Source organism: Myxine glutinosa, chromosome 8, assembly GCF_964187855.1.
Source record: "Myxine glutinosa chromosome 8, kmMyxGlut1.1, whole genome shotgun sequence".
Taxonomy (NCBI): domain Eukaryota; kingdom Metazoa; phylum Chordata; class Myxini; order Myxiniformes; family Myxinidae; genus Myxine; species Myxine glutinosa.
Window position 1 is genome coordinate 140,678,672 of NC_136268.1, and position 17,023 is coordinate 140,695,694.

Here is a 17,023-nt window from a genome sequence, read left to right on the forward strand (position 1 = left end):
CACAAGAAGAGGGTTGCTGGCAGTTGTGTGACCTGAAGGAATATTTGGGGGACAGAGCACAGACAGAGATGGGGGGGCTCGGCCGGAGAGGAGTCGGTAGAAGTTACAAGAAGTATTTTTTTAAGTTACAAAAGAGAGAAATGGTGGGGTGAGGGAGGTGGGGAAGTGAGGTCGGAGGGGGATTACCGAACCAACTCGAACCAATTATATTACCCACTGGAACGACCAGTGTAACCAGTGTAATTATATTACAGACTGGAACAACCATACAACAGACTGTATGTAACCTTAAATGCTTTACAACAGATTGTTTTAATCTGGCTCAACAATGATAATTGCAAGTCGACTCAAGTCAAAGGCAAGCATATTAGGGGAAAATTCAGAAAATAAGAAAAATTTGTATTTTGAAGGATTGTGTAAAAATGGAAATTAAAAAAAGAAAAAGTAACGGGCACTTCGGAGTTATTATTCAGGAATAGCCTCAATGAAGAAGAGGAGCAGGCATATATAAAACGAGGAAGAAGAACCTAGGGCGCTAGGCCAGTTCGCCCGTTACTCGGGGCAAGCGAGGCCATGGATAGCGGTGAGAGTGTGGGAGACATTGTGGAAGAGGAACCAAAAGGTAAGGAGAGCAAAGATAAAATAAAATCATATTTTGTGTGCTTGACGTTGTTTTCGTCTGAGGGGACAATCGTTAGCAATTCCGACGTTGCAGGCGTTTGATCGTATTAAAATAAATATATTGTGGAGATATATTTATTAAATGGTACTACTTGGCGAATTATATAACCGTGTCAGATATTTGTTTAATTTCAAATTAAATTTAAAAGATCGCTTTTTTGAAAGGTTGGCGGGTAGCAACTCTGGCGGTGAAACGGCGGGTTTCGTCGTGCTGCACAATGCAGAACAATCGTACGAGAACGTTGTACGTGTTAAAACGAGTGTCCCCCGTTAGATAACGTGTTATTAATGCCCTAAGTGCGTTCATTGCGATTTGATGTAAAAATGTAATTAACCTTGTTCATTAACCGTTTGCCATATTTGTGTGCAGCAAGAAGAAGAAGAAGAAGAAGAAGCGTTATGTTTGCAATGATGTTATTTATTTATTTGTTTGAAATAATTCCTTAATTTAATTAACTTTCCCCATGGGCTTCCCAGGTCCCTCTCCTTGAGGAAGAGCAGATAAGTTGAACATCAATCGTGTGTATGTGTTAGTGTTATAGTATTACGATACAGGATCCCTGAAGTTTCATTGGTTTAAACCCTGGTTAGCAACCCCCCACCCACTCCCCCAGGGTCGCATTGTTTGAGGGGTGGGGTATGTGAGATCAAAGTCGAGGTGTACTCATGCTCATACCAAAGATGCACCCTCGGGTCCTCATCAAAAGCCAACTTCACACAAGTCAACATGAGGGTGCACAATGTTTATTTCCATTGTGGATAAATCAGTGAGAATGTCAAGGGTTCGAGTTTTGGGAGTAATTTAGGGTATTGTATTTCAGGACGGTTACGAAACTTCACCAACTGGTACAATTGGTCATATTGGAAGAAGCTCATATATTTTGAGGTCAAAGGTCAAAGATCATCCTTAGGTCGAATTTGTAAAATTGCAATTTTTCATCCGATTGACCTGAAAATTGAACATCATTTGCATATTAAGTCACGAAATTGGGAAACCAACTATTTTTGAGGTCAAAGGTCAACTCGAGGTGGATGAACTTCCAAAATCATCAATTTTCATCTGATTGACTTGAAAATTAAATAGCAATTGCACAATGCCTCACTGAATTGGAAAGCAACTATTTTAAGGTCAAATGTCAACTCAAGGTCAAACTTCCAAAATCAATTTTAATCTGATTGACTTGGAAATTGAACAGAATTTGCATATTGAGTCACTAAATTGGGAAACCAACTATTATTGAGGTCAAAAGGTCAACGTAAGGTCAAACTTCTAAAATCATAAATTTTCATCTGATTGACGTGAAAATTAAACAGCAATTGCATAGTGCTTCAATTAATTGGGAAAGCAACTATTTTAAGGTCAAAGGTCAACTCAAGATCAAACTTCTAAAATCATCAATTTTCATCTGAAAAATCGTCACTTTTCATCCTATTAACTTGGAAATTCAACATCAATTACATAATGAATCACTGAATTGGGAACACAACTATTTTTGAGGTTAAAATGTCAAAGGTAAACTCAAGGTCAAACTTTTAGTATGATCAATTTTCATCTGAGAAATCATTAATTTTAATCCAATGACCTGAGCTTTGATGAAGATCATCAATTTTAATCTTAATGAAATGGACAATTTGATTTATCCATGGCAAACTTTTTTGGTGAGAGGGGTGGATTTTGCAAGTATCGTGCTCTGCACAACGTCTTCTTGTTATTGGGTTGGTCGGGAAAGGTTTTGGCCCAAGCCTTTCACGAACCAGCTGGCTAGGCTTGACAATCGACTACGTAGTTCGGATAGGAATATGGAATTTGGCTGTGGTGCCAGCAATATCTCGCCTACTCTTCATAAAGGACATCATAGGATCGTTAATGCCCACCAACTGACGCTGGCAGATGGAACGCCAAGTTTAATGTCAATCTGAGGGGTGGCACACACATTGATGAATCTTCCTGCTTTAAAAACCCTGGAATGGTAGTTTATAGCTGGGTCGAGATTCAAACCGAGGCTAATCAATTCAGAGGCAATTCAATATCATCCAATATCCAAACATATTGTTGTAGGAATGCCTTGAGGGGGTAACTTTGCATAATGTAGTGATATTTGTTTCCCATATTGCATGTATTCACATAAGCATGAGGTAATTTAATTTTGACACGAGTTATGTGTCATTTTATGTATATAAAGATGGTGTTGAAGGAGCTGTGCTCCAACTCGAATCGAAAGAATGGACGCGACAAAAAGCTGGAATTCGTCCGAGTTTCTTTATTGCATCAAATCAACTCGGGTAAAACTGAAAAGCCCGTTTATCGGGCAGCATTATATACAAGCACTCGAATATCTCATGCCGGAGCGTTTGCCCTTAAAAGGCGTGACTGGGCGTGTCCGGGAGACCTGGGCGAGTCTGGACATGCCCGGGAACGGCGAGACTGGGTGTCGCCGGACGGGCCGGGCGTGCCTGGACATGCCCGGGAACGGCGAGACTGGGTGTCGCCGGGCGAGCCCGGGAAAGGCGAGTCCGGGCATGCGCGGGAAAGGGGAGACTGAGCGTCTCCGGGCGGTCTGGGCGAGCCCGGCACAGGGATCGCTCCGTGGTTGCGTCCTCGGCTGGTGTAAGGCGATTGTGTATGTTCAGCGGCAACCGCTACACACGCCCCCCCAGAATCGACTTGCACCGGCAGGGTCAATTTAAAGCGACCCCTGGAGGGTCGTGGGGGGGGGGAGGGCAGTGTGGGGGTGGGTGGTCGAGCGAGAGGCACCGTGGACGGGGGGCGGCCTCGCCGCGGAGGAAGGGCCAACCGAGGTGGTTGGTCGATGTCCACGTGCGCCGGCTTGAGGCGGTCCACCGAAATCCGGTCCGACCTGCCGCCGACGTCGATGACGAAGGACTTGTCGTCCCGTCGCAGGACCCGGAAGGGTCCGTCGTACGGCGGCCTGAGTGGCCCCCGGTGTGCATCACGACGCACAAAAATGTACTCCGCTGTGCGAAGCGTTGGGGGGACGTAGGACTGGGGGTCACCGTGGTGGGACGTTGGCACGGGGGCAAACCGTCCGGCGGTCTCCTGGAGGTCCGAGCGCTGGCGAGCTGCGGACCAGGGACTGGTAGCATCGGGCACGAATTCGCCCGGGACGCGTAGCGGCTGGCCGTAGACCAGCTCGGCGGTGGACGCCCGGAGGTCCTCCTTGGGGGCCGTGCGGAGGCCCAAAAGGACCCACTGTAGCCGGTCAGTCCAGCCGCCATCCTGAAGGCCGGCCATGAGCGCGGCCTTCATGGAACGGTGGAACCGCTCGCACAACCCGTTGGCTTGGGGGTGGTAGGCCGTGGTATGGTGGAGCCTGACCCCCAGGTTGCGGGCGACCGCGCCCCACAGCTCGGAGGTGAACTGCGGCCCGCGGTCCGAAGAGATGTCCGCCGGTGCGCCGAAACGGGCGACCCAGGTGGCGATGAAAGCCTGCGCCACGTCGGCGGTGGTGGTGGAGACGAGGGGAACGGCCTCCGGCCACCTGGTGGTCCTGTCCACCATGGTGAGCAGGTGTGTGAAACCCCGTGATGGGGGGAGGGGGCCCACCAGGTCCACGTTGACATGGTCGAAACGCCGTTCGGGCAGGGTGAAAGGTGCCAGCGGGGCCTGGGTGTGTCGGTGGACCTTGGCCTGTTGGCAGGCCGTGCAGGTGCTGGTACAATCGCGGACATCCCGTCGAAGGCCGTGCCAGACGAATCGCGCTGACACCAGCTTCTGGGAAGCTTTCCAGCCCGGGTGGGAAAGGCCGTGGAAGGAGGCGAAGATGCGGCGTTGCCAGGTAACGGGCACGATGGGGCGAGGCTGGCCTTGGGAGACGTCGCAGAGCAGGACAGTGTCCGCGAAGGGGACGTCGGCCAGGCGGAGGCCCGTGTCCGCCGCCCGGAGAGCTTGCACCGTGGTGTCGGTGGTCTGGTCAGCCGCCATAAGTGCGAAGTCCACGCCGAGGTGGACCGCGTTCGCGCTGGCCCGAGAAAGACAGTCGGCCACGGCGTTGTCTTTGCCGGCGACGTGCCGGATGTCCGTGGTAAACTCCGACACGGCGGAGAGGTGGCGCTGCTGGCGGGCCGACCACGGCTCCGTGACTTTGGCCATTGCGTAAACCAACGGCTTGTGGTCGACGAAAGCCATGAAGGGTCGGCCCTCCAGGAGGTGGCGGAAATGGCGAACGGCCAGGTGTAGACCGAGGAGCTCGCGGTCAAACGTGCTATATTTGAGCTCGTTCGGCCGGAGTTGCCGGCTGAAAAAAGCGAGTGGCTGCCAAACCCCGTTCACCCATTGCTCATGTACGGCACCCACCGCGTAGTCGGAGGCATCCGTGGTGAGGGCGATGGGAGCGTTGAGCACCGGGTGAGCGAGCAGTGTTGCATCGGCGAGGGCCCGCTTTGAGCTTGTAAATGCCGCGTCCATGGCTGCGGACCAGATGACGTCGTGTTTGGCCGGTTTGCCCCGGAGGGCTTCGTAGAGGGGCCGCATGAGCAGAGCAGCGCGGGGCACGAAGCGGTGATAGAAATTCACCATTCCGAGGATCTCCTGCAGGGCCTTGATGGAGCGGGGACGCGGAAACGCAGTGATGGCCTCGACCTTGGTAGGCAGCGGCACGGCCCCGTTCTTGGTGATGTGGTGGCCCAAAAAATCAACGGCCGTCGTGCCGAAGTGGCATTTGGCCGGGTTGACGATTAGGCCGTGCTCGCTGGGGCGCCCGAACAGTGTTCGGAGGTGGAGGAGGTACTCGTCCCGGGACGTGCTGGCGACGAGGATGTCGTCCAGGTAGACGAAGAGGAACGGCAGGTCGCGCAGCACGCCGTCCATCAAGCGCTGGAACGCCTGAGCCGCGTTCTTGAGGCCAAATGGCATTCGAAGGAATTCGAATAAGCCGAACGGCATGATGACGGCCGTTTTTGGGACGTCGGCCGGCCTGACAGGTACCTGGTGGTATCCCCGTATCAAATCGATCTTCGAAAAAATGACCCGTCCTGCCAAACGGGCGGAGAAGTCTTGAATGTGCGGGATCGGATACCTGTCGGGGGTGGTAACGTCGTTAAGGCGGCGGTAGTCGCCACATGGGCGCCAGCCGCCCCCCGGCTTCGGTATGATGTGTAGTGGCGAAGCCCACGCGCTATCGAAGCACCGCACGATGCCGAGGTGTTCCAAAGCATCGAACTCGGCTTTGGCCACGGCGAGCTTGGCTGGGTCGAGGCGGCGGGCTCTGGCGTAGACCGGCGGGCCCGTGGTTGGTATGTGGTGCTCGATACCATGTCGTACCGCGACGGCCGGAAACGTCGGCCGCGTGAGGGCCGGGAACTCCGCGAGCAGGCGAGCAAACTCGTTCGCCGCCGGGAGGGCACATGCTAGCTCGGTCGGCGCGGAGCTGCTCAACGTGCATGCCAGGGAGCTGAAGGTCTCGGCGTTGACAAGGCGACGCCGTTTGACGTCAACCAGCAGCCCGTGTGCGCAGAGGAAGTCGGCGCCCAGCAGAGCCATGGGCACGCTTGCGGTCACAAAAGTCCAATGAAAGTGCTGGCTGCCGAAGCAGAGGGTGACGTTGCGCGGGCCGAAGGTGCGGATGGCCGATCCGTTGGCCGCCACCAAGGAGGGGCCGCAAACCGCGGACTGCCTGTCCTGATCGGAGGCGGGTATGACGCTCAGTTGGGCGCCGGTGTCACACAGGAAGCGCCGTCTGGACGCTTTGTCCCTGATAAAAAGTAAGTTGTCCGTGTGGCCGGCGCTCATGGCTGGTAATGAACGCCGGCCCGGCCGTTTCCCGACTTGCCGAAAGTGCACGGCGGTCGGCATGTCCGGGCCTTTTGTCCGAACCTGGCATCGTAGTAACACCACGCCTGGTCAGGTGGAGGCCCCGGTCGTCATGTTGGAGGCGGTCGGCGCGGCGTAGCGGCCGCCAATTGCGCCGGCAGTTCGGCCGCCGACCGTGCCGGGTGCTCGGACGGCGGCGGGCTCCAGGTCGCTGCCCCGATGCGTTGGCCTGCCGAGGAGATCTTGTCGGCTTCCCTGGCGAGGGCGCGGGGATCCGTGATCTGCGTGCTTGCCAGGGCGAGGCGTACCTGGCTAGGCAGCTGACGGAGGAACAGCTCTTGAAAAAGAAAATCCGGGGCATGCTCCCCGAGCAACGAGAGCATGTAATCCATTCGCTCGGATGGGTGCGTGTCGCCGAGCTCGGGCAGGTCGAGCAGGCGCCGTGCGCGTTCCGCCGATGAGAGGGCGAAAGCGTCGAGGAGGAGCTTCTTGATCGCGCCGTACTTGTCAGCGGCTGGCGGGTGCTGGAGGAGGCTGAGGGCGCGGGCCGCGGTGGCTGAGCCGAGTGCTGCTACCACATGATGGAAGCGGGTGTCGTCAGCGGTGATGCCTCGCAGGGCGAACTGGGAGTCCGCCTGGGCGAACCAAACCGCCGCGTGAGCCTCCCAGAAGGTAGGCAGTTTGAGGGCAACTGCCGTGTCCATGTCGGTAGGTCACCAATGAAGGAGCTGTGCTCCAACTCGAATCGAAAGAATGGACGCGACAAAAAGCTGGAATTCGTCCGAGTTTCTTTATTGCATCAAATCAACTTGGGTAAAACTGAAAAGCCCGTTTATCGGGCAGCATTATATACAAGCACTCAAATATCTCATGCCGGAGCATTTGCCCTTAAAAGGCGTGACTGGGCGTGTCCGGGAGACCTGGACGAGTCTGGACATGCCCGGGAACGGCGAGACTGGGTGTCGCCGGACGGGCCGGGCGTGCCTGGACATGCCCGGGAACGGCGAGACTGGGTGTCGCCGGACGGGCCGGGCGAGCCCGGGAAAGGCGAGTCCGGGCATGCCCGGGAAAGGCGAGACTGAGCGTCTCCGGGCGGTCTGGGCGAGCCCGGCACAGCGATCGCTCCGTGGTTGCGTCCTCGGCTGGTGTAAGGCGATTGTGTATGTTCAGCGGCAACCGCTACAGTGTCTTCTTTCTATCCCTCAACCCCTCCCACCTGGTGTGTGCATGAGTGCATCTAAAACCATGATTCCTTGACATCATTTTTAATGTACTCCTCTTTGTAATCCATATTTTAAGAGCTTTAAAGTGTATTGGCAGGCCCTCATGCACGAGGTTAAGCAAGAAAAGCCACACCGGCCACCAGCCCAAACTCTGTGTAAGGCCGGGGAAGTGTTGCCCCTGTGCACAGATCAAGTCCCTGGCCAATAACGGCCGAGAGGGGAAGTGCTAGTGATGTTGGTCATGGCTGAGGAGATAATGGGGAGACACAAAAACAGGGGGAGGGAGGTGGGAGGGAAGGGTTCGTTGGGGGTGACGAGGGTTTAGAGGCAGGTATAGCTTGCAGCAAAGCCTGAACGTGGACTTCTGAGGTTTCAACCAAACAAGCATTTGCCTGCCTTCAGCCATGTTCCCATAGCAGGCCGCACCCACTTCCCCTCTTGAGTCGGGTTTGGTGTGCGGGATTAACAGCTCCAAAAATGGTGTGTCTCCACCTGAATCAAGCTTGGCTCTGCCAGACGCAGTTGGCGGTATTTCTGTCCTGTCATTCTTTCTTGGTTCTCTACTGAGGTGTGTCTGAGGCCTTAAGGTTTATACGAAAAGGAATCTGCTGATCGTCTAATGCTCGGGGCATGTATGGGGGTTTGTTATCTATAATAATAATAAAAGGCAGTGTCCGTCCGTTTGTCTCCTCCATAACTCCAAACCCATGAAACCTAGCGGCCCCAAACTTTGCATGCATATACCTGGAGCTCCAACAGATTGCAATGATGAAAACTGGGTGTTTGGGTGTGTTATAACACCCTATTTGAAGATGATTAACGAGGAGCTCATGAGAAAAAAACCCAAAAAAGCCTTACAAATATGGTGGTCCGCCATATTTGTCAGCCCACTGCCACTCGCTTAGTTCTTAAGCCGCCATTTTGTTTCGGCCTATTCAAACATGCCTTGCCTTGGAAACACGATCGATTTATCATTACATAATTGAAGCATATCATAAAAACCTGGATTCAGATATGAGGATTGGATCCTGTAGACTAAATAAATGTCCAAATCTGGAGTGAAATCTGACAATTTATCATATCTAGTGATTTTTATAGCTAAGTATATATATTCATTTATTTAAGCGAGGCTGTCGTTCTCCTTTTGGGGTTATTTATTTATTTATTTAACCATTTTAACTTAATAATTTTCAAACTTAATTAATACTTCCATGGGATAGGGTGTCTCTCCACTGTACCTGCGATCTGTTTTTAAAATTCCTCGGCCATTTCAACCAGAAGCAATCAGCTTGCTATTGCTTGCCAAGCCAGCTGTTCCTTATCACCCATTTCATTGGAGTGCTTGCTGGAGTGCTTTACAAATGGAGTCAGAAATGCCTGTGTACTTAATTAATTAGTCACAAGGCCGGGGAAGTTTGGGTGTGTTCTATCACCCTTTTTGAATATGATTAACCACCACTTGGTGAACACTATGCAGGCTGCTTTTGCAAGGCGTTACAGTAGATAGAGTTCCCTTTTTGTTTTTACGTACCCATTGACAAACATTTTTGTGCGATATACTAACCCGCCCCTCCCTCACCCTCTTTTCCCCCCTCCTTCTCTCTCCTCCCCCTCCCCTTTCCCTTCCGATCCCTCCTCTCCTCCCCACCGCCCTCTCCCTCCCTCCTCTCCTCCCCACCGCCCTCTCCCTCCCTCCTCTCCTTCCCCCTCTCTTCATATTCCTGTCAGGAAGTGACTCGTTGTTACCCGGCATCGCCGGGTACTTTTGCTAGTATAGCCCAGCAGATATGTGAAAAAATTGTGCTTTTGGTGATACAAGCATGAAATTTTGAACACTGATAGAGCATACTACTAGGAAGATTTTTGGATATAGGGGCATTCAAATCTTTTCCTAGGGACAAAATGGCGGCCATTTTAAAAATGGCCGTTTACGGATAATAAGATACACAGTACCGATGTCTATAAAACTAGATTTACTTATTGCTCAAGCACACCTATGATGTTTTTTTCACGTAAACAGGTTGTAAGATCATAATTAAATGTCAACAAACTCACATAACATTTATTTGGTCCTTATTCTTTACAAAAATAATTACTTTTTGAGCTATTTTGAGCAAACTCCAGAAACACAATGGAAATGAAGTGAAAATGCCACATTAACGCTGTGGAAGTGACTTTCACTATAAAACAGTCTACAAAACAGTCTTCCACATGTTTGTGTATATGTAACAGGTGTGTTATTCCTCCTGTATACTATCGTGTGCACTCCCCTGCACAGTGACACAGAGCTGAGCACTGGAGTGCGGCCTTAACACACTTGCACTGTTTCCTGCAACCCTTCTTGCATCCACATCTAATCAATTGTCGGCATGCCTCAGTTGCCTCTGTGAGGGTTGTCCAATATATCCCCCAGCCGTTATTACTCTGTTTCCAACCCCATTCACTTGGCGATGGGAGCTCAGGTGCGCAAATCATCATCTGGCCCCAACAAAAGCCGGCTTGGTAGGCAGCTCTCTTGATGTGTTGTCTGAGGGCTTCTTGCGTTGGTGGGATAGCCTCTATTGATCTACCAGTCTGGGTGAAGAGATGCTTGCGGGCATCGTTAACATGTTCCTGGCTGCTTGTTCGATCGTAGAGCAGAACAACAAAACGCTCCAGTGGATCCATGTTGTCATTTGCAGTTGAAATGGTTGGTGTGGCAGCCAGTGCGCAGAAAGCTGAGGTGACCTCATCATAGGCTTTCCATGTTTCCCATGCTGTTTTCTTCCCCCTTCCGCCGAAGCAGGACACGGTGTCACACCCAGTGAAGGCGTGGAAGAATGGCAACCCTCGGCACTTGTTTGGTCCCAGTGCCACAGCCATCTTGTGAGCTGCCAAGTGCCTGAAATTCTTCCCTGTGCCAAAAGCAACCCAGAGTTCATCGATGTCAAGATATCCAGTTGCTGCCACTGCAAGGATCAAAACATCTGTGTCCACTGTGCGGATTGACACCTTGGTATAGCCCTGTCTGACTGCATCTTGGACATGGAGTAGTATCCTTATATCTGCCTCCTCGTGACTACACGGGGAAAGACCAGTAACATCTCGTGGCTGTGTACAAAAAACTTCTTTGTGGTTTGTGGTGACGATTTGCTTGTCAGTCTCAATGTTTGCTATCCTCGTTGCTAGAAAGTCAAACAACTCCACCTTGTTCTCGTCTATGCGAAGGAAGGCCTGCCAGTTTCGAGGGATGGAACTAGATGGCTCAACTCGTCTCCTGGTGCCTTTACCCCTCGTCTTCCTGGTGTCGGCTTTCAAACTGTCTGGGAAATATTAATCCCAGATAATATCAACCCTGCTCTTATTTTGTATCTGAGATGTGATGTATGGCAAGAATACTAGTGATGCATACTCAGAGAAGGTCTTCGCATTACGAGGTGCCAGCATGTTCACGATGGCTGCTCCATCCAGGATCATGACTTCAACAGGGGGGCTTACATCATCATTTTCCCATGAGGTGATCAGATCTTCTAAGCACCCAACCAGATCAGACTTGGTTCCAAGCCGGATTTTGCCCATTTGTGACAATGCAGGGGGACAAGCTTGGTTTTCATGTGCAAAGAATTCATCAAGATCTCCATTCCGTGTCTGGGATGCAATAAACAGCCTGGAGAACAGAACGCAGTCATTCTTCAGAGATACCACCTTCAACTCTGTTCTTGACTTCTCTCTGACTGGGGGTCGGCTGAAGAGAGGGAGATTGTTTCTTTTTATTGGGTCAGTGATAGGCTTTGTCTGATGTACAAGCCTCTCGTTCACATATGTGTCATACTGTTCTTTTCCCAGCTTCTCGATCTGGTAAAGGGTGTTGATGACTGCTGGGTCTGCCAGGTCTCTGCTGTCTAGCACCAAGAGATCTTTGCTGTCGTCACAGAATGGGTTCCCCATCTCTCCTATGACACGGGTGAGTGCTCTCACATCTCGAGCAAAGGCTACCTGCGTGTGCTTTGTCTGTTCATGGTGTTTTAGTTCAGTTTTCCTAATTCTTTTTTCTGTTGTGGCCTCGAACTTATAGATCAGTTTGGCCATCTCTGGACCAGACACCATCCATCGGCGCAAAGCTGCAGCATTCTCCGTAAGACCTACAGCCCCTCCATCACCTTTCACCAATGCATTATTTTGCTCGTGTGCCTGGTCTAAGGCTATGGCAGAGAATGCACGTGTAGTCTTCTTCATGGTGAAGTTTCCTGCCAGAAACTGTGCGTATACAGTTGGATGCTTTGTTGCAAGTGTCACCATGTCGCGCAAGTGAACTGGGATCCACCTGGCATAGTTTGTATGTCCCAAGGCGAAGAACCATGGTACAAGCTTGGTCAGAGCATCAGTGTACAGTTGGAAGTTTCCTTCACGGACGGATCTCACATAGATCAGGACTGCCAGTTCTAGCTGCATAATTAGGAACCAGAACTGAAACTGTGGACTTGCATTGGCTTGTTCACCGCACCAGTCATCTAGTGGTATCGTATCCTGTCCCTCATCTAGTCCACTGGTGTACTGGCTGTAGGCTTCCTTCAGGAGAAGATAGAGAGTACTGGCTGTGACTTGGTGTGCTCGTCGTGTACGTGTCACATGGGTCACTTTCAGGAAGGAATCAGCAGTACCACTTGTAGCAACCCCTGCAAGCATCAGAACGCCTGTCCACCCACTGCTATCCAGAAGGTCACCGAGGGTTTTCCATGCTGCCATCTCAATATGGAGTCCACCAAAGACCATGACGAAGTGATCTTCTCCGTGTGTTTCTGGCCATCTCCATTGGATCTGTTTGGCAAGTGTGTACAGTGGCTGATCAAGTGTGATTACAGGGATCTGACCTGGATTCAGAATATCGATTGCTTTCTTGATGACATCCATGGAGTGACGAATCATTGCCACAGATTTTGCCTGGTCATAGAAGAGAGGCAGCAATGAAGTTAAGGCCACACTACACTCTGGTTCTTCTGGAATAGACTGCTTGCTGGCATGGTATCCAGCCCATGATACTGTCTCGTCTCCCTTAAGTGGTGTGTCAGATAGCACTGTCTTCTCCATCTGCTCCAGCCACCTGTCAAAATGCAAGATAATGAACACAATTAAGAACAAACAAGTCCACACAAGTTAACAAGTCTTGGTTATTTAGGTACACATATAACTGTCCACAGTTCAAACACAATAATCAGTTACCTGTACTAGCTCTCCAAGTGCTATACCGTGATTGATATCATCTTGTTCATTCAGTGTTGTGCTTGTGGCCCTTGCTTTGTTATAAAGTGACACCAGACACTTCACGTGGTACTGTGCATCTTGTGCTATAAGGTCACCTGCACTCAGTTTAGCAAGAAGTGCCTGATCTCCTAGTTTCAGGGCAGCTGTCCTGACATGTTTATCGAGGTCGAAGGTGGAAGCTTTTCGCAGAGAATTAGTACCCGCTGGTTTGTCACAAAAGAAACACTTTTCAGGCTGTGGCTGTGTGTGGTCTACATGTACTCTGTGACGGGTGTACTTTCTTGAGACACTTGCGGTTTCTTCACTAGACGTTTCTCTTTTTTGTGCCCGATGCAGTTCAGTTTTGTTGTATTTCAGTCTGCATGAATCATGCCACTTAGCCTTGTGGCTCTGGAAGGTTGACTGGATACCTTCACCATCGTCCAGGCGGGACAGTTCTAGAGATTTTGGCAGGCAGCCCATCTGGCTGAAGGTGAGGAGATAATCTGCAAGAGTTTGGTATCCGGACCCTGTGGTTCGCTTGGAATCAGCTGGACAGGCAAGGGCCTCATCGGTGACCTCCTGACATAACACACACTTCTCCCAATCTGTCAGATAAGGCATGTTTGTTCCAGATGTACTAGGGCTTTGGGGGTCTAATAGCTTGAAATTTTTGTTGGCCATTGTCAATTAAGCATTATCCACCACCACCATCCAATCAATATACAAATTGGGAACCAAATCTAGGTAGCTACTACAGTCAATGAGCGAAGGTGCAGTGCAGTCGAGTTATCATCTGAAAAAGAAATACATACATTATTATCATAAATATAGTAATTCGCTTTCGTAACTTTTCACTAGCCTTGCATTGTTCCTTATAGTCACCTAGTCTATGATAGGAAAGTTCATAAAGCTACATCAAAGTTGTTCATATAAAGGTATTGAACCAAAATTACACCCAGGAGAAATCAGATAGTCATGCAAAGTTAAATAATTAAACCGCTAGACCAGTCCTGTCTATTGCAATGGTAAACCATTTGTTCTGCCCCTTATAGGCCACCGTAGATTCCAATTTTGAACCCAGTATGAAGGTATTGCATAGCATGTACATGACAATTTATAATATGCTCATTACATTGTGTTTCAATAGCAGCACAAATGACAAGTCTGAAATAATAGGTAAATATGTCCTTCTTAGCCGCCATTTTGTAAAATGGCCGCCATTTTGGGCCAAGGAGAAATCTGGAATGCCCCTACATCCAAATTTCACTGTAAGGGTATGCCCTAACTGTGTGCCAAGTTTCATGCTTGTATCATCAAAGGCACAATTCTACCACAATTCTTCACATATCTGCCGGACTAGTAAAGAATAATTGTGTTGCTGACTGTATTCCCACCCTTTATCTGTTCATATACACCTTTTAAAATCACTTAGTGTTTGGGTGATTTGAGTGTCTGTTCACTACTTTTTGTTATACACATCCGTTAAGACAGATTGGGTTCATGCGATTAGTGCTCAGGACGGGACTGTGCCCGCATCCTGCAATTTCACTCGGATTGATAATTGGTGTGAATGGACGTACGGCACTGAATAGTGTGTCGTTTAACTCGGGTGTTCCATTGGAGCCAGGTATCGTGGCAAACAGGCCCATAATCTGGCTTGCAGCACAAAAATCAGTTGGCTGGTATGACCGCTTCGACGCAGTTTGTCGGATTTGGACCGAGCAATGGGATGAGTCTGAAGACTACAGCAATATTGTGGATCACTCTCCTCGTACTCTTGCTCCCACCCTTCCCAAATAAAAAAACCTACTTTGTTTCTTCATTCAATCAGTGCACACCATCTACCGACTCGTGAATAGAGGATACTTTGCCAATGTACAGAAGTGTATGAAAGTATGGAGAAAACTGCATATTAAATGTTTGCTTTACAGTCATCATTTGTGTTGTTAAATATAAACGGGGATCAATGTGCTTGCCCATCCAGTCTTGTGTTATAATTCCTTGTTCTGTCACTCTACGTGCTTGCAGAGCTTCACCTGGTGCCTTGCGTTGTCTGTAAACGGACCTTCCAAGTGCAAAATCTGGTGAGCCATTTTAGTTCAGAATCAAGTCACTTCCACTTGCTTTCCCCCTGCTGCCAGAATAAAGTTTTAGAGAGAAAAAAAAAATGCTTAGCACCTTCTCTGAGTGGCTGTAATTTATACAAGCAGCATACGTGTTTACACACACCAGCAAGTCGCTGGTGCTCGCATTGAATTCTAAACGGGGTGAGGATGGAAGCAGCAAAATGCAAATGGCATCTTCTTTCATCGAGCTGGCAGGCTGCGAGCACCAATTCACATTTATTGGCACATCTGATGCAATTGATATGCTCTAATGGTGGCGAGGTGCTCCATTTTAAACTATTTGTTCAATTTTATTTTTTGATGCCTAGGGTCTTAAATTAAAAAAAAAATTGTATTGGTGTCAAAGCGAGTGCCCAATTGCAAATTAATAGTGGTATTAAGTCTTAAGAAGGCGTTGGACAAAGAGATTATATAATGACCAGGATATTGTAAATCTGGAGTTAATAATGGAATAATATCGTACGTAACTACTCGTATTGGGGACATTTGGTTGGGGACCGTACCACTTTACACGATGGGAGAAAGGTATTGCAGTGGTGGTGGTGGTCACGGTGGTCACTGAGGGATCAGAATGGAAAATACTTGGTATTATTATTCGTATAAAAGTATTATTATTATTATTATTATTATGTTATGCCAGAAGGTGCAGAGACAGCTCACGACTTGTCATGAACGTTTCTATAGTTGCAAATTTACATTAGGCAGGACACATACTACATTACAGGGTGCTGCAGAAGTATCCTTCCAGCAGGTGAGAATTTGAAGTTTGCTTGGTGTTTAGTTCCATCAACTAACACTTCGATTGACATTAATCGGTCAGATTTCTCCAAACATCCCTATCCTATACTACTTCCTGAAGCTCTAGCAGAGGCAGCTTGGTTGAAGCCTTTACTCCAATCATCGAGCACATGCAAGGTCTGTCTATTCCTCTGCTTTCCTCAAGCACATCCAGCATGGTCGACTTTTCCAGACTAATTTTATGCACGCACGGTTTGTCCAGAGTATAACAGTTTTTGTTTTAGAATCAGCGTTTCTAATATACACGGTGGTGTAATTTTTTTTTTCATAAAAATTTTAGTCTCCAACACCACATTTCAAATTTGGCAATCTTCTTCCTTTCTTACTTTTTTTTGCCCGCGACTTGCATCCATACATTGCAACTGGAAATACCAGAGCATTCATCAGCCTCTTGGTTTGTATTGTCCCATCTTTTTCTTTCCAGATCTTTATCATTCCTGACATTGCTGTTCTCCTCAATGTTAACCGTCTTAATTTCCCCTCCACATTCTTCACTCATTTCAATTCTATGGAAGCAGCTCACAAAGACTTCCCTTTTCGAATGTGCTGTGGCGTCTTGAACTTCCACCAGCGAATGCTTTCAGATGGAAAATCCGGCTTTACGTCCTCTCTATAGGCTAGGGATAATGGAGCGAAACAAAGAATACATGTCCCTATCAATCTTTGTATACGTGGTACATGCAATTCTGTGATCCCAGAGGGGCATGTAGAAGGTGCAAGATCTAATCAATGGCAGACACCACCAGCCTGCCTGTAATGTAAAATTGCGTATAATCCTGCGTATCCTGCACCTTCGGCTCCTTTCCAGAGATATTTGATATTGCAAACTGGGAATGCTGCTAACCAATCCAAAACCGCTAACCGCTAACCAAAACTGATTTAGGCTAACCCCCGCTCTAGCAGGGAAAATGGCCTTAAAATGCATGTTGTTGTTGTTGTAAACTGGGATATGCGTGCCAGCCACCAATGAAGTCATATTTCGCACCATCACGGCAAGTGACAGCAATTCCCATTATTTGTAAGTGACACTGTAGTACATGTACATGCTGATTGGAGCTGAGAAGTGCCCCAAGTAGACTCTTACTTTTTGTACAATAGCTGTCTTTAGAGGCCAGTTTAGAGACATCTTCAGTCGACCACCAATTATTTTTGAGGTCAACATAAGCCAAAAGGTCACCATAAGCCAAATTTCTAAAATTGTC

The 17,023-nt window shown here is 49.0% G+C and overlaps 1 protein-coding gene across 1 annotated transcript in view; it reads left to right on the forward strand.

Moving 5' to 3' along the window:
• The first annotated feature begins 483 nt into the window (after nucleotides 1-483).
• LOC137432960 (zinc finger C2HC domain-containing protein 1B) overlaps nucleotides 484-17,023 on the forward strand; it is a 50,036-nt gene continuing 33,496 nt past the window's right edge. Inside the window, exons 1-2 of the mRNA XM_078783774.1 lie at nucleotides 484-622; nucleotides 14,926-14,981. Of these exons, the coding sequence (XP_078639900.1) occupies nucleotides 574-622; nucleotides 14,926-14,981 (105 nt within the window). The 5' untranslated portion in view covers nucleotides 484-573. The remainder of the gene's footprint in view (nucleotides 623-14,925; nucleotides 14,982-17,023) is intronic.